The 18,711-nt window shown below is 37.4% G+C and overlaps 1 protein-coding gene across 1 annotated transcript; it reads left to right on the top strand.

Moving 5' to 3' along the window:
• The first annotated feature begins 1,155 nt into the window (after window positions 1-1,155).
• LOC127797685 (DNA repair RAD52-like protein 2, chloroplastic) lies at window positions 1,156-12,784 on the top strand. Its single transcript, XM_052330788.1, has 5 exons — window positions 1,156-1,700; window positions 1,810-1,847; window positions 3,150-3,241; window positions 12,010-12,190; window positions 12,405-12,784. Exons 1-4 carry the CDS (start codon window positions 1,168-1,170, stop codon window positions 12,148-12,150), a joined length of 804 nt encoding a protein of 267 aa, XP_052186748.1. The 5' UTR covers window positions 1,156-1,167; the 3' UTR covers window positions 12,151-12,190; window positions 12,405-12,784.
• The last annotated feature ends 5,927 nt before the right edge of the window (window positions 12,785-18,711 follow it).

The following is an 18,711-nucleotide window of genomic DNA, read 5'->3' as shown; positions in this document are numbered from 1 at the left end:
ATCAACAATACCAATTGTTTAAAGAGTCTATCTCTCAACAATATGAGTGAAATTGTTGACAGTTCAAAAGCATGCTCACTGGATCTAACTGTCAACAGCCTTTGTATAGAATCTATCAATAGATTATAAGATTTGGTTAGAAATTGTAAACCAAACTGTCGATAGTCTTAGGTAAACTATCGACAATTTCTTTTGAGAAAAATTCTAACAACTAGTTTTAATGTAGTCCAACCAACTCCAATAGCTCGATTTTTGTCTTCTCTCGCCATTAACTATAAATACCAATTTGGTGGTCCATTTAAAAGGGTTTGAGGGATTGAATACTCAACAACCAACTGCCAATATCATTTATTAAGCTTCAAGTTTTCAAATTTCTTTCATTCTCTTTGTAAAGGCTTTGTATATTTATTGCTTATCATCATTTCAAGCCTTGTATATTAAGAGAACCTATAACTAAAGGTAGATCCTTAGAAACTCTATTTTCACTATGTTGTATTTCCTAGCAATCTTTGCTAGAGGGTCTACTCATTGAATAGTAGATTTGTATTGCTTAGCATTTTTGCTAGAGGGCCTATCTTGAAGATAAGAGGGTATTTTTCATATAGTGAATTGATTTTTAAAATCCTTAGTGAGTAATTAAGGTGGTGGATTAGATTTGGATAAAATCGAACCACTATAATTTATTGTGTTCATATTTCATTTGTGCTTTTATTCTTATTGTGGTTTTGGGTGCACTTTCTTGATAATTCTTATTAACATTATATCGTATTTTGCAACAAAAGACATGTTTTTCACTATATTTATAAGATATCTAATTCATTCCCTTGGTGTGTGTCTTAGCGCATTAGTTCTATCATATTTTTATTACAAAAAGAATGAGCACCCACACACACGGTAGTGAATTTATTTTTATTTATTTATAGTGGATTTTAAATTTAAATAAAAATTAAAAATTACATTAAACAATTGACCTGATGGTAAAAATGTATCAGATAAAATATTATAAACTCTCAATCATGTATATATATATATATATATTTAAAAGAGAAAAAGAGAATCATAAATTTTAGACTGTCAGGAATGAAATCATGGAGCACGGTAGAAGAGTAGCGGTCCACCTACCAGATTAAGGCATATATATATATATATATATATGCATATAAATAAATGATGAAGCAACCACCAGGCAGCAACCAACTACTACTACCATATGCAAGTGCAACAAACAACACACGAACAACTGGTCTTCTTCCCTCCCTGCCTGAACCTACACCTCCACCTAGCAGCAGCGAAGAAGAAAGTTGCAGTGCTCCGATCTCAAGCAACAAAGTCCTTGCCGGAATGGTCTTTCAGAGTGGCAGTGTTCTCTTCCGGCCAGCGGTGCCTGCAACAACGAATCGCTCCGGGGCGGTCACGACCTGTTCCTCTCGCAAATTCACCTTTCGCACTTCGACCCAAGCTAGTCTCTCTTCTGGGCGTAGAGGCAGGGGATGCAAAGCTTCGGCGATGCGCGTTTGGGCTTTGGATCGTAACGCCGGCGACATGAAAGCGGGGTCGGTTCCGAACTCAAATTATGTGGTGCCACTGGACAAGTCCTCCTGTATCACCCGCCCTCTCGCCGAGATCCTCCGAGACCTCAACAAGAGGATACCTGATAACATCATTAAAACTGACGATGCTTCCGCCACTTTCTTCCCCTGGTAAAATTGGATTCCCTAGGTTTGATTTCTTAATTTTCTTCTGTCCACTCTTGAAATTAGTGGTTGATCTGATCAAATTTCTTGGTAATTCGTCTGATTCAATCCCTAGGTACCATGCCAACCGCATGTTGAGTTTCTACGCCCCAGGTGCGATCTTTAACCTATCTTTGAAGTTACTGTTTTGCCTAGGCTATTTTTGGGAGACTTCTAGTAATGGAATGGAATAAAATGGAATGAAAATAAGTGGAATGGATTAGAAAATCTTTTGTCCTCATATGGGAGAGCTATGATAATGGATGAAATGTTCTGTTATTGTACAGCGAACGTCAATTATACACTCATAATAGATGTATAAAAAAGTTTTTTATGGAAGTATTAGGCATAGTTTTGTCTATGAACAGATAACACAATTTCTGCCAATTTCCCTTCCCTCCAATCTCCCCCAATTTCAGGGTCTATTCCAGGGAGACCCAAAGTGTTCATTTGAAGAAGATTGGATGGAAGCCCCTTCCATTCCATTACTAATAAGCCTCCCAAACAAAGAGAACTTCTTTCCATCTTTCACCATTCCATCCAATCCCATTACATTTCAGCTCTTCTTCAATTAGGCACTTCATGTTTCCATACATCCCAAAATTTTCATAGTGAACCTGAAGTATGTTGATCTTCAAACAGCTATTGCATGAATGGGCCAATGTTTGGCTGTTATGCAATGAATATGTGTTTAAGAATGTGTTATACGTCAAAACCAGAGTCTACGGATTGCAGGCTAGTGAATAAGCTTTCTTGGCTTTAAAAATTGGTTGTCAGGCTGTGTTATTGGTTTATATATCATTTTTGCACCTCTACCAGCGCATTTGATTGTCGGTAATGCACATTCAGTATATCTTGATCTGTATACGCACTCTTATTTTCTAGTTGAGCTCATCACATCTTTATTTTAAGTGAGGAACTTGCATGTGCATTCCTGGAATGTCATAAGAGCAACACTGACCATGCTCTCTCCTCCCTTCTTTTTCTTTTCTTTTTTTTTTTTTTTTGAGAAATGCTGGCATGACACTTGTACTTCTCATATTCTTCCTGTTGCTATAACTTGATTTGTTCCTGAATTATAAAATTGGTAATGCCTGTTTTTATTCCATGTTAATTGAGTGAGAAATGTGTATTTGAGTTTCAGTTGTCCCTTCCTATACCTCCTCCCATCATGGCATTATGTAAAAGTTGTTTAAATAAAGATCTGTGTGTCGCAGTTTGTGTTTTGATTTTTTTTTCTTTTATTTCTTCTACTAACTCTTTTTTTTTTAATGGTGCTTTATGTATGCTGACTGCATGGTTACAAAAATGATATTTTAAATGCATTTATTTTGTAGCCATGATTTTGGAAAATATGATCTTGTAAGATCTTGGCAACATCCATATTCTTGTGACATGTTTAGACTTTGTTTACAGGTTGGTGTGGAGAAATACGCGATGTGATATTCTCTGAGAATGGAAGTGTGACTGTTGTATACCGTGTCACTATAAGAGGTTCTGATGGGGAGGTATTGCTCTTACTTAACCTGATGTGATAATATGTCAGTCAAATTTTCATCTTCAGCCAGATTGTGCCGTCAAAGTAAACTCAACATCTTACTCTTAATATTCTAGGTCATTATTGTGAAGATTCACTCAGGGACCGTTGCACAAATTTCATTTTGAGTTATTCCTTCTTATCAACAAGATACATAGTTGTTCAATAAGTCATTGTCGTCGTCATCAACGAAAACTGCAACTCATCCTAACCAATCTAGGGTCGGTGGCCTGTTCAATACGTAAATGGACTATTTCTAGATTTCCCAATCATAAAAAACTACGCAAGCCTGTATTATTTATACCTTTTCCCACTTATATTTGAAGTTTGGTGTTATTTATTTTTAGCATATGCATAAAAGAGAGATTGAAACATTGCCATGATATTAGCTTTTTTTTTTTTTTTGGGGGGGGGGGGGGGGGGGGTGTTAATTATCATCATTGAATTGAATTTTGTAGATATTGCAATTAATTTTTTGAGGTAGTGTTGTGTGCTTATTGCTTAAGCTAAAAATCGGTTGATAATATAAGATTCCCCCCCCCCCCCCCCCATTTTAACGGCTTTCTTTGTGTTCTTTAGATGCATTGTCACAATTGTAAATGTGGGTTCTTTTTTTATTTACTTTTTTGATGAGTAGGCAAGGAATATATGCCATGAAGAACTGGTAAAAGGGGGCAAACCTTCAAACAAAGTAGGTATACAAACCTACAGGCTGGAAAACCTTGTCAAGAAAATGAAGGAAATAGCTCTCCTACTGTAGATAGAACCTTTAAGAGATTGGCAATAGAATGCTCTGCATCCTTAAAAACTCTGCTAGTTCTTTTTTGCCAAATCAGCCACATGAAAACAAAGGAGCAAGAAGCCAAAAAGGTCTGTAAATCCTAGAAGGGATGCCCCAACTCCAAGTGAATAAGAATCTCTTGTCAAGACTGAAATAACCACTACCCATGAAGGGCATAGTTGTCAAAGGTGCAAGGCGCACTAAGGTGCAAACTAGTGCTTGGGGCCTAGACACGAGGTGCGAGGTGAAGTGTGAGCCTCATGCACAAGACGCACATTTATTTAAAATGCTTATAAAATACTTGTTCATTGTTCTTTTCAATGTGTTCAAGGAGGTAGTTGCAAACTCATAAAATCATAAATGACAACTAACCAATCCTATAATAACAACTAATATTATTGCAAAAAAACATTTAGTTCCTTCTAACTGCAAAAGAGATTAGAGAAAAGGAAAAATTATAGCAAAACACACTGCAAAAACTTCTTACAGGAAAACAATTAGTTTCTTCTAATTTCTTTTGCAATTAGAAGAAAAAAAAATAGCAAAACACACAGTACAAAAAGTTACAGAAAAATAATTAGTTTCTTTTAAATTGAAAAAGAAATTAGACAATAGGGAAAAAAAAGTCAATAGATCACACAATGTAAACATTTGTTTCTTAGCAATTAGTTTCTTCTAAATTGCAACATAAATTAGAAGAATGGAAACAAATTATTGTAGAAGACAACGAAAAACAATTGCAGCATAGAATTAGTTTCTTCTAAATTGCAAAAGAAATTAGAAGAAAGAAATAAAAGTGAAGTAGCACGCAAACATGAGTATTACTCTAGCAAGTGAACATTACTGCCAAAGGATCCTAGTGGGTAGGAGATCTGGAAAACCTCTGGCTTACACTGCTAGGTTTGCCTCTCATCAATATGTAAGAATATGCAATCAAATCAACAAGAAATAAGACCTAAGTGACAAATGGACAAGAAATAGAGTTTTAACACACTTATTTAACACACAAGGTGCGTGCCTCATGCACCTAGGCAGCTCCTAACATGGCGCTGCACCTCAATGGTGATGAGGCTCATAGAGCTGCGCTCGACACCTAGGCGCACCTTTGACAACTATGATGAAGGGTGACTTGATTAAGTTGACCACTAAGATATCATCTGTTGGGAAAAATGGACAAGCAAACTTGATAATGCCCTCCACTAATAAGCAAAATGGCTTACCCTAGACTTCTAGCATGTTGGGTCTTTGATCGTCTTTTGGGATGTGCTTTCCAAATGCTCAAGGATATCTTATTCCCATTAACATCATGGATGTAATTTTCTAGGTCATTATTTTCACATTTATCGTCATACTACAAAAGGAATTGGTCTAGAATGGGGCACACCGTGGGAAGTACTCATAAACAAAGTTTAGTATGGAGGTAGTTGGGCATGTCATTTTTCCTGAATGAGTTCTCCTGATTCTTGTTCAAAGTGTCTACATGGTGGTATATTGTGTTTAGGAATGTGTCATGACCCCAAGGGCATATTAGTAATAGTAGATTACATGTAATTGTTAGGTGTTGTACTGAATTGCATGTTGGAATTGATAATTGAATTCAATCATTTCTCCCTCATATTCCTCTGTCTCTCTCTTGTACTGCTCTGTTATCTCCCTCCATTTTTATCTAATTTTCTCTTGGATTCTTCCAATTTCCCATCCAAACCCTAGGTAAACCCTAGGTACGTGACATTAGGGTCCACCAAGAGTGCTGAATGACCAGGAGCCAAAATAGCAGTCAACTTGAACTGGCTTGATAAGTTTCATCCTAAGGTAGTCTTTCCAAGACATGCTTTGAGAATGACAATGCAGTATACCAACTAGGGTATGCCTTGCATGGAAGCTAGGCCCAATGTCGAAAAATGTCCACCTATAAATAGGAAATTGGGCATTGTGTTTGGAGAAATAGCTCATCTACCAAATGAATATATTTTTAAAATTGAAATGAGGTTGGTGTGCAAGAATTTGACTATTTTCTGACCACTATGAACCACATTGGTTTCCTTTAGATCAATGAGTCCAGAGATACTTGCAGGTCTTTCATTCTTATACGAAGAAATTCTGACAACCAAAATCTTGGATAGCTCTAGCCAGTTACCCCCTTCCCCAAGAGGAGTAAAGTAGACTTGAAATTCCTTGAAACACAAAAGATACAACCCGAAGCTCATAACTCTCCCTTATAGGCCTCCACAAAGCACAATTATATCATAAGCAGGCAAAATATGAGACATTGAGACTAGAAAACTCCTCTTACCCATGGGAAAAGTGTCATCCACTGTTGCAAAGAAGCTTTCTGAAGCATGAGGTTGGATGATATATGATCACAATAAACTAGAAAGGGTAAAGGATAACCTTGCTGTGGTCTAGAACTATAGAAGAAAAAGAAAAAAAAAAAAAAAAAAACCTTCATGCACTCTTCTCACTAGGATAGAAAATCTAATGGAGGAAATATAAAATTGGGCCTTGCCTCTCCATTGAATGCCATAAATCCATCCTTCTCATAACATGTCAAGAGGAAAATTCTCACTCAAACTTGAAACTACTTGCTCACTAGCTAGCAACTGTACCATCAAGTTACTTCTCATAAAATGAAAATAAGAGAAGATGAGGAAAAAAGAAAACTAAAGGAAAAAAATCAACGGCTGGAAAGTAGAAGTGGAATGAGAGAGAGAGAGAGAGAGAGAGAGAGGACAAGAAGGAAAAAATAAAACTAAGAGAAAAAATCGACCGCTGGAAAGTAGAAGTGAAATAGGAGAGGGAGGGAGAAAAAAATATCTGAGGGTGGGTTTCACACGTTTGAAGCTTGGATCTCTAAGCTTGGCTAGCAAAAATCAGGATGATAAGCTTCAACTAAGCACAGAGGTGGTGGTGGGTTGTTGGGGAGGCAGATCTAATATGGTTGAGAATCAAGATAAAGAGAAGAAAAGGGAAAAATGGAGACAAAGTCAAGAATTGAAAGTTGAGATGCACTTAACCAATAGGAAAGAAAAGGGAGAAGAAAAAAATGAAGTTAGTTGGTGAGCTAGGGAAGACAAAGGGAAAGAAGGAGATAATATCCAGTCAAAATGAGAGCTGAAGAGGAGTTGGCTATCAGTGAGAAGAAAGAGGTAGAAGAGCAGATGGAGAGGATTGAAGTGGTGAAGTAGCATTGTCGGTACAAATATTTTGGGCAGAATGAATATATATCAACCTTGCTCCACCCTCAAGTAGCTTTGTCCCCATCCCAATTCTGACAGGGTAGGTCGAGGTTCCCGACAAGGTTAAATAAAATTACCATCTCTAAACGTAACACAGCTAATTTTTTATGTGAAAAATTTAACTTGGGAGAATTGATGGAATAAAATATTTACCTCACTACATCTCCAATGCTCATAACAGTTTGGTTTTTCTCAGAACCAATTCTGTACTTACGCTGGTAGGTTTAGTCAGATGCTTTTAGTATGGTTCTCAATGTGATCCAGGCTTTGTTAGGGCTTGCTTGCTGGTTGTGTCACTGTCAGTCTCATGCTAGAACTTTTTCCAATGTTGTTTTATAGTTTAGGAACCAAAGGCAAAAAATCTTGACTCCTATGTTTGAAAGCTTGTAGAGAATTCTACGGTGGGCAAGTGTTCCTTGATTGATTGCCTTTATATTTCACATTTTGGTGGCAATCTACAATAAATACCACCCTCTTTGACTTTCCTAAATAATTGTTGAAAAATTCCCATACAAATTTACTTCCTGTTTTGTCTGGAGTAATATCGACTGTGGTCATATTTTTTCCTGAGTTAATGGTAAGGGGGCTACCATCCTTCCACAGTGGGCATGTTAAATGTATGTCAAAGATATGGTGACTATTGCACTCGAGATCCTGTAAAGTTCAGCTCGTGTGTGCACAAAAAGCTGCAACTAATGTATCTCCTATCCCTTCTGTGGTGGAATTCTTCAACTTCTACCCTTCATTGCTAGGCATACAAGGGCTGTGAAAGCTATACCTCCCCTACAGTTGCTACTAAAATCAAGCATACCAGGGCTGCAAAAACTATACTTTCACCTATGATTGCTACTAAAATCTGTTCAAGATCTTAGTCACCTCAGTCTGTCTTGTAAAAAATCGAAGGAAATTAAAAGAATAACTTCATCAAATATGGCTACGTCTAACTTATTTTCACATCAATTTTCTAAAAACAAAGTGCTTTGTCCTATAGACTTATAAAGCTTATTTCTTTCTCTTCTTAGGTCCTGAACCCTTTTTCTTGCCTCCCCAGTGGGGACATCTTGATCTTGGTGTCCTAACTAGTGTGACATTCCTAGGGGTAGAAGAGTCATAGAGTCATTGTATTTCTTCTTATGCTTGCTGGTTGTATTGCTTGTACTTCATTGTTAAGTGGTTGTGCTTTACCAGATTGTACATTTTGGATAGATGTATTGCTAGGCTATAAATAAGCCATAGCTAGAGGAGGGAAAGCATGCTGAGAATTGAATTGAATCTTTTTTGTTGTCTCTTTCTCACTTTTTGTCATCGTTCTCTCTCTTTCTTTCTCTCGAACATTCTCCCTCTTTCTTGCTGTCTCCCTTCCATATGAATTCTCCCTCTAAAATTCTCTCTAACCCTTAATCCTTCCCAATTGATCCCTTGTCACATCCGAGGATCTGACAATTGGTATTAGAGCCAACAGTTCTTGGCTGTGATGTTGACTATTTTGGCTATTATTTCGACGATTTTCGGTTGGGGATTCCAGTAGCAGATTTTGAACGAGCAAGAGAATCTCGGATTGAATTTTAAAGGCAAAGCAAGAGGATTGGTTCTCAACTATGAGTTTTGATAATTTTTCGAAATTGAAATTTTAAAGGCAAAGCAAAAGGATTGGTTCTCGACTATGAGTTTCGCCGAGATAGGAGGTTTCAGTGAATTGAGGTTTCAGAATTGGAGGATTAGTGATCTACAGTGATTGGAGAAGAACAATTCAAAGCTACCGGTTCTTGGAAGCTCTTCAGCTCTCGTTTCCTGGAAACTGATTGTAGATCAGCGATTTCGAAAGTTTAACAGGCTAGCGATTATCAGAAGTTGGTTTCAGAGTCGCAAAGTGGAGGTAATTGCGAAGTGCAAGGTTGGTTTCAGAAGTTGCGCAGCGTTTTCGACATAGTAGGTTAAGTTAAGTAAGGTAGGTGTGGTTGGAAGTAGTGGTTGAGCGATTGCTGATCCACATAAAATTTCGATCATATTTGGGCGATTGGTGATCCAAGGGACTTGAGTCCATCGGTGATTAGTGCAATAGATGTGACTGGCAATTCTCAAAGAATTTAGGCAAATTGCTGAAGGATGGTCGAAGGCATTAGAAGGAAGTAGCTAGAAACTCGGTTGGGTGCATTGGAGCTTGGCTTTAGACAGCACCAGGAGCAATTGGAGGAGAGGTTGGAGACGGTGGAACTTGGCCTCTGTCAAACTCAAGAGGAAGTGAGTCGAGGCAGAGCCGAGATGATGGCCGTGGAGAGGAATCTTAGAGAAGACTTCTCTAGTCTCAAAGAAGAATTCTCTAGTTTTAGTCATCAACTACGCGTCGTTTTAAGCTTGTTCTCTAGGATGTTGGACACGAGCTTGCTGGCAAACTTTCCCTCGAGGACCAACATGGCTCTGATCCTGGTTGGACCTAGAGGTAGACAATGTACTCTTGATCCTATAGAAACAAAGGAGGGATAAAGTTGATGTTGGAATCATCAACAAGAGGAGTCTATACAAATCCATACCCTACTCCAATATCGAGATTGGACGTTCCGGTATTCGAAGGAGACAAACCACACATTCCGGTATTCGAAGGAGACAAACCACGATGGTGGATGTGTCATTGTGAGTGATTCTTCTATTATTATAGAGTGGCAGTAGGACAGAAGGTGAATTTGGCAGCCACTTATCTCAATGACATTGGGGATGTGTGGTTTCAGGGGTGGAGTAGAATCAGAACAAAATTGAGTTCGCGATTTTTGTATGCGATTCGGGGAGAGGGCTATGACGAACGTTATTGAGGAATTCAACAAGCTGAAGTAGCAAGGTACGGTGGATGAGTATCTGTTCAGATTTGAGGAACTAAAATCATTACTAATCATCTCCCATCCAACCTTAGACGAGTCATATTTTGTGTCCAGCTTCATTAGTGGGTTAATTGATGAGCTGAGACCCACTGTCAAGATGATGCAGCCTGCAACAGTGAAGCAGGTTGCTGAGAGGGCAAGGTTACAGGAGCTTGCCTTGGAAGCTGTTTTCAATAAGTACACACCCTCAACTGACATTCAGCCCTCGCTCAATCAACAACTGGAAGACAGTTAATGAGCATAGAAGAGTAGAAGGTGAAGATGGAGAAGAAGAACTAGTGGGAATTGGGTAACGAAAAAGGCACAGCTGTAATAATTTTCTTGGGGACGAGAAATATTTCAAGGGGGGAAATTTGTCACATTCCTAGGGGCAGAAGAGTCATAGAGTCATTGTATTTCTTTTCTTATGCTTGCTGCTTGTATTGCTTGTACTTCGTTGTTAAGTGGTTGTGCTTTACCAGAATATACATTCCGGATAGATGTATTGCTAGGCTATAAATAAGCCATACCTAGAGGAGGGAAGGCATGTTGAGAAATTAATTGAATCTTTTCTATTATCTCTCTTTCACTTTCTGTTATTGTTGACTCCCTTTCTCTCGAACTTCTCCCCCTTTCTTGCTGTCTTGCTCTCTTCCATCTGAATTTTCCCTCCAAAATTCCCTCTAACCCTTAATTTTTCCCAATTGATCCCTTGTCAGATCTGAGGATCTGACTACCAGCTGGGTTGTGGGCCATTGAGCACCTCTGCAAATACATCAGCATGATCTGGTTAGGATGATGTGAGTGATACCTTTTTGCTTTAGATGTCCTCAATTAACACATCCTAGCCTGGCTCAAGAATTTTTGCCCCCAGCAGACCTTGCCTCGCTAATGGTAGCTTACTTGATGTCACCTTTGGTAGGTTCTTTACCATTAAGCCTGATCTACTTAAGTAGATCTCTTTTGTTATATCACTTTGCAAGCAACAAGTCGAAAGAAGGATTAGGGGCTCAAACTTGGTATCCATAGGAGCTTGCGGATCAGTGGCTAGGGTAAAGGGCTTTATTAGGGTGCTTGCCCTTCACCGCTGGGTGAGGGTCCCTGCCTCAACCAATTAATAATGGATCTCTATAAGACAAAAGAAAACACTCCTTGACATTGTTATTATCCTTGGCGCTGCTTATTCTTTCCAAAAGCTCCAAAACCTTAACCTTGACAAGTCTCTCAAAAAGCTCAGAAACTCACTACTTTGGGGAATCATATCCACTGTTGGTCTTTGTTGTACCGCTTACCAATTTTCTAGTCCTATAATTGCTGATTTAACTGTTTTATTTGTTTTAATATCTACTTGCTAAATCGACATTGATAAAATATTTTGGCTTTGCTGTAATAAGTTTGCCCAGTGAAGAATATTTTTCTATACTACGTGTTGCTGTAGAGGAAATCATGGACCCACCGTCTTCCTTTCTTTTGGTTTTGCTTATAGCTGGTGTTTGTGATTGTTCTCGACACAAAAACAGAACTAAAGTTGGGTGTAAAAAGGTGAATTAAGTTATTTTGTGGAACTATCATGAAATCATTGACCATCTATTGGTTTTTGTTTCGATCATAATTTTGGTTACTGTCATTATAGGATGGGTAGATCCAGTTACTTAGCTGGTTTGTTCACGAGTTTGTTGTGATGACTTTCTTTCTTTCCTGCCTACATTTGTTGTTGTTTTTTGGCCGGAAACATGTCAACATGGTTGATTAGATCTGATGAGAATGTATTTATCAGTTATGCAAATGTTATGAGATGTAGTCGATTTGTAGGGATGGATTGCCTCTAATAATAAATTCTTTTCCATACTGCTGCTACTGGTACAAGCAGGCATACCGTGAATCCACGGGGACAGTATCACCTGGAAACAATCATAATAATTTAGATGCTGTTGCCGCTGCAGAGGAGATAGCGTTTTGCAAAGCATGTGCTCGGTTTGGCCTTGGCTTGTATCTGTATCACGATGAATAGATGATGATGATGATGATGCCGACGGCAGACGACAAAAGGGGTTTGATTTTCGGAATTCTTTTATTGTTTGTGCTGCTCATTATTATTATTAAGCTTTAATATAACACATCTATCAAAGGTGTCCTCCTACTTGATGATGATGTAAATATGTAATGGGATCATGAAATGGGCATCTCAGGCCTGACCTTGACTTTGATGCGGCTAAGCTTATTACTGAGTTATATGAATAAATAAATGTCCACTTCACTTTGCAGGTTGTGCGGTGTATTAAGAAAGAGACACCAATGCCACGATAAGAATTTGAAGCGAAGACACCCACCCTTTTGTAATTGTGCATTAACCTAGCTAATGGACTTTCTTCAAATGCACTAGTACCTTTTCTTGTCTGCAGCATTTCTGTTATTGTGAGTTTCTCAAGTGGGCCAAAAAATTCGAACCATTTAGCAATGAAGGGGTTTGACAAAGGGTGGATATGGATACGAAGAAACGAGTAAATGGGTCGCTCGTGTTTGTGTTTTTGTTGACCCACAAAACTCACTACTTCGTCGTTTACTATATGGAAGTAGGCCCTCCTAAATGAATTTTAGTAAGTTCTAAATTAATAGATTTATATTTGAATTGTTTATGTTTCTTATATTCAAAATTGGATTTAGCATTGGGTTTGAATAATTGAATATATTTATTAGCATACCCATAATAAGTCATAATCAAACTCGATGTAGATCTAGTTGGATTGGTTGACAGGCTCACTATCACAATAGTCAATATATAGGAAAAAATATGTTTTATACTCCCTAAGATTTTAAGATAATTATAAGTAGTATATCTGACATTTGAGTAGTAAATTTACAATGAATAATCTCAAAATTTAATAGCATGTCCCTATTTCTCTTGTAGTGGTTGTTAGCATTAGTTAAATATTAAAAAAATAATTGAAATGCCATTATATTTCAAAAATTTCTCTTCCTATCATCTTTCTTTCTCCCCCTCTTTGTTTTCTTCCTTTCTCCTTTCCCAACCCTTTGCTTATCCAAGTTCCAACCACTGTGATCCACCAAATATTTGTTGGTGAATGCGGAAGTGTGGTTTTAAAAAATAATTTTTTTAGAGAATTATAAATATTGGATAATATTACAGAACTGTAATTTTTTTTTTAACTAAATCTCATATGGCTTTTTATTTCTCTTCTCTTTATATAGAGCCAAACAATTATAAAGGCTAATCAAGGCATTTACAACAGTTTTGGAATACAAAGAGACTCCTAGAGAATTAATGCTATAAATGCTATATTGGAAAACAAAAAGACTCTACTATAAAGTCTTTCTTAACACTTTAAATGTTGTGTATTTAAATACTTTTGGATATGCTGAAAATCATAAATTATCTCACAAATTCCCCTCTTAATTTGTGATTTTCAATTGAGCTTTCAACTTCTCGAACTTTTCTAAACTGATTACTTTGGTGAGCATGTTTGCTGCCTGTTCATTTGTACTCACAAACTTCAATTGAATTTCACCATTATGTACTAAATCTCGAATGTAGTGATGTTTGAATTCAATATGATGAGTCCAAGCTTGAAAAACATGATTTTTTGTCATAGCAATAGCTGACATATTATCGCAACAAATTACCGTAGGCATCTTTTGCTTCTGGCCTAGGTCAACAAGCAACTTTCTCAACCAAATAGCTTTACAAGCTGCTTCCGTAGCTGTAGTATACTCGGCCTTTGTTGATGATAATGCAATAGTTTGTTGCTTCCTTGAACTTCACGAAATAATGTTACTTCCCAAGAGAAACACAAAAGCCGAAGTGTTCTTTCTATTTTTCAAGGATCTTGTCCAGTCACTGTCAGTGAATTCATTTAAAAAATACTCTGATTCTTTATTATACCTAAGTCCAAGTTTCTTGGTTCCATTAAAATATCTCAGCACCCTTTTTGCTATAGAATAATGTAATGTGCTTGGGCTACTCATAAATCTGGATAGCATACTTACGGCTTGCATAATATCTAACCTAGTGTGGGTCAAATATAACAAAGAACCAATTAGATTTCTATACAACCCTTCATCTACCTTCTTGGACCCATCATCAACCTTCAGCTTCTCATTCAATGCCATAGGAGTGGATATAGATTTCGAATTCAGCATCTAAAACTTTCTTAGAATATCAAGGGTGTATTTTTCTTGGAAAATGAAAAACTCCCCTTTTCCTTGCTTCACCTGTATGCCAAGAAAATACTTCATAACACCCAAGTCAATCATTTCGAATTCATGTATCATTGACTGCTTAAAATCAACAAGTAACTTTACATTATTTCCCATGTAGATCATATCATCTACATATAAACATATCACCATAAAATTTTGTCCACTCCATTTCACTTAAAGTGATGGCTCATTCGGACTTCTATGGAAACCACTTTGCTGAAACTAGGAATCTATCCTATTGTTCCAAGCTAGAGGAGCTTGTTTAAGGCCATATAAAGCCTTCCTCAGCCTATAAACTTTTTTTTCTTTACCCTTCAGCTCATAGCCTAAAGGCTGCTCCACATAGACTTCCTCTTCAAGCTCCCCATTAAGGAAAGCTAACTTCACATCTAGTTGATAAACCTACAACTCTAATTGGGCTACTATGGCTAGTACCATTCTGATAGTTTCAATGTGTGCCATTGGTGCAAAAGTTTCATTAAAATCCACACTGGGCTACTGGACATACCCTTTTGCAACAATTCTTGCTTTATTTTTCTACATGCTTCTATCTTCATTATACTTGGTCTTAAAGACCCATTTCAAGCCAATCACTTCCTTTCCGTTAGTAAGGTCAACTAGCTTCCATGTTATATTCTTTTCTATTATTGCAATCTTTTCATCCATTGCCTTTAGCCACTTGTCTTCTTTTACTGCTTCTTCGAATTTTTGTGGCTCATAAGAAAAAAGAGCAAATTTTGCATTTTCATTTTTTGAATAACTCTTGAAATCACCATACCTTTCAGGAGGTTTTCTAATTCTACCTGATCTTCTTAAATTAGGGGTTGGAGATGAAGATTCTACTAAACTTGTGGCTCTAAAACCTAAAACCTGTCTTCCAAAAGTACTTCCAACTTTTGTATTTGTTGGATTTTGTGTCTGATGTGCCTATTCAATCTTTGTACTTTCAGCAGGACCAGAGTCAGTCATTTTAATTGAGTTTTGAGAGCTGGAACTCTATTGCCACACTGCCATTTCATCAAATATAGCATCTCTTGCAACAATCAACTTGTTAGTTTGGGGATTTAACAATCTATTTCCCTTGGATTCATCACTATATCCAACAAATAACAATTTTTCTCCTTTTTCATCAAACTTATCCTTGTTAGGAGATTTATTAAGGGAATAAGCAGGGCAGCCAAATACTTTCAAATTACTTACATTTGGTTTTCTCCCACTCCATGCTTCATAGGGAGTTTTATTTGGGATTGATTTTATAGGGGAACAATTCAAGATATAAGTTGTTGTGTGCACAGCTTCAACCCATAAGCTGTTAGGCAGTCCTTTTCCTTTTAGCATGCTTCTAGCCATCTCCATGATCGTTCTATTCCTTCTTTCAGCCACTCCATTCTACTGTGGGTTGCAACTTACTGTAAGGTGCCTTTGTATCCCCTCTATAATATCCCATATTTTTGTGAAGATGCCAAGTATTTTAAGTGAGTTTAAAATACCAAAAAATATGTTTGAAATGGAAATAAGTGACCAAATCAGTCGTAGGGAGTGCCCTAGAGCTTAGATACCTAAGGAAAAAGGTATATTTTTGACGAGCGTCTCAAGGCGAGATTTATGACGCTGAAAGAAATTAAATCAGGGACGATTTTTTGGTTAAGCTAAGCCTAAAATAGCCGAATGATGGTAAGGGGCTTTGGAAAATCGTACATATCGAGTAATTTTGAGTTATTAATTTTGAGATTTTAAGTATTTCAATAAATTTGATGTTTGAGGGTGTAATTGTAATTAGAGAATTATCCAAACGAAATAAGGATAAAATTAAGAGCCTATGTGGTAAAATATTAAAGTTGAGGACTTGAAATAAGGGCCAAAATGTTATTTGGGAGAAGTTGGGAGAATTAGCTTAGATTTCAAAAGTTAAATTCATTCTACCTTTGGATTTCAAAAGCCATTCAATTATATCTTTGAGTCTTTGGAGTCCATGGCTTAGATTATGACAAGTGGCATAATGTGATTGGTTGAAGAAATCTATAAATAGGCACCATGAGTTGTTCTCAAATCATTCTAAGAAAGTTTGAGAGTTGAGGCACTCTAAGAGGAGGAGCTTTCTCTAGGGAGAGAGGAGGAAGTTCGGCAAGAAGGTGGGAAGAAATCGAAGGAGAAGCCGAGGAGAACGAGCCTTGTCGGAGTTATGAGCCTTCGTCGGAATTTGCCAAAATCAGTCAGAAAAAAAGTAAGGTAAGTCATTTTTTTTCTATAATCCTGTAGAAGGGGAAGAGAGGGTCGCGTAGGTTCAAACAGGGGTCGAATCAGAGTTAAAACGAGGGAGATATGGCTGAAATGCGAAAACGACGCAATGTTGTCCAAATCTGGTAGGCAGCGCGTGAGATACACGCGCCGGAAGTGGCTACGTGTGAAGGTGCGTGGGCCACCTTCCCGGGGCGCCTGAGGGCGTGTGAGAGGTCATTTTTCCATGAAATTTTCAAGTTATGCCCCTACTTTAATGCCCCTCAACTCTATGTAAAAATATTTGAGGTTGGGTTTACCAAAACGTGTGTTTTCTGTAGAAACCTAAGTCGTTTGCTGTGAAATTATACTGTCCAAGAGATAAACCAACAAGGTGAAACTCCTATACTCTAAATCTTATTTTTTATTCTCTTATGAGAGACTTCTATTACATGAGACGTGTTTCGTGAAGTTCTTATACGTAAACTTTTGTTATTCTTTTACGTGAAATCATGTTGCATATATGAAATGTATTTTTCTAAAAAATCTATGCTATTGACTTTTTAACTGTTGCATTTATAAAATTCGTGTGGCCATACTATTGTACCTATTTGTTGTTGGCCGAGGGCAAAAATCGGATATCTCGCGAGAGGCGCTATGCGTGCGCCATCGAGAAATCTCTTGTGGGGAAGACCGTGAGTTTAAGAAACAACGGATGTGGTGCTTGTATGAGTGTTATGAGGTCGGGCCGAAGTGACATGGTTAGGGACCACCCGAGAGGCGCTATGCCTGCGCCATTGAGAAAGCTCTCGTTGGAGGAGAATAACGTGTTCACGAGGCACTTCAGAGTAGTTCTCGTTGTCTTCTCATACATTTTATATCTGATCATGCATTGATATAAACTGTTTTGGAGTTTCTCATTAGAAGATTCATCTTCTAATTAGACTATGTCCCTGGAATATTCAAACGTTCCAGGTTCGACAAGCAACACAAAGGGAAAGGAGGTAGCGGAAGAATAAGCTTAATTTATTGTTTGTAGCATGTTTAGAATATCTTTATTTATATGTGAACCTATGTTTAAGGCGTTCAGTTATCACTTGCAAGAGATGATGTCCATGTAATACATTTTGTAGATGTCTTGAGCGATTTTATTTATGATAAATAAATCATTATGGTTGTGAACCATATCAGGTTCGATCTAGCTTCTGCATTTGAAATTTTAACACCTGTCTTAGTTATTCAATTATTGGGTTTGTTAAGCTGAGAAGGTGAAAATTAGGATTTTTGGGATATTGTGTGATGTGTGACAGCGATTGTGATATGAAAAATTTTTATATTCCCGAAATCCTAAGTTATAACACGCTCAAGAAATTTGGGATGTTACAATTGGTATCGGAGCGAATCTAAAGAAAAGTTCGCATGTGGCTAGATGAGTAAAGCCACCGTAAGTTTTGGGAATTAGGTTAGGTTTTTTTGAAATATTTAGTGACATACTCTTGTTGCTTATTCAATTTGAATTGAACCATGCCGTGATGATTTAATAGATCGCCATGTCTTCTTGCTTGAGAACCATGTCATTAGAATATGACATTGTAAGTGGAAACACCTTGTTTTTGGCCATTTCAATTTTTTCTATGACCATATTCTTCTTCTTATCAATAACCTTGCACTCATTGTTATCAAAATGAATTTGATAATCATTTTGAACAAGCTGTCCAACACTTAAGAGATTGTGAGACAAATTTGGAATGTAAAGTACATCATGAATATACCTTTTCTCTCTCGATTAAGTATGGACAACAATGACTCCTTTTCCCTTAATTCTTTCTGCCTTACCATCTCTAAAGATGATAGAATTTAAGATGCTCTCATCAATCTTGACAAAGAGCTCATTATTCCCTGTCATGTGATTACTACACCTGCTATCTAGGAACCATACTTTGTCCTCCATGCTTTATGTACTTAAACAGGTGTAAAAAAAACCTGTTCTTCATTATTCTCAGAGAAATTGGCCTCAAATTTCTCAGCGTTTTGATGTCAGCAATCCCTTTGAGAGTGGTTAGGCATTCGACACTCTTTGCATTTGTGGTAACAATCGACAGCTACATGATTGGTCTTCTTGCAAATGATGCAATAA

Source organism: Diospyros lotus, chromosome 3, assembly GCF_014633365.1.
Source record: "Diospyros lotus cultivar Yz01 chromosome 3, ASM1463336v1, whole genome shotgun sequence".
In the NCBI taxonomy this organism is placed as follows: Eukaryota; Viridiplantae; Streptophyta; class Magnoliopsida; order Ericales; family Ebenaceae; genus Diospyros; species Diospyros lotus.
Note: the sequence above shows the minus strand (reverse complement) of the source record. Positions and strands in the feature narration are given on the sequence as shown.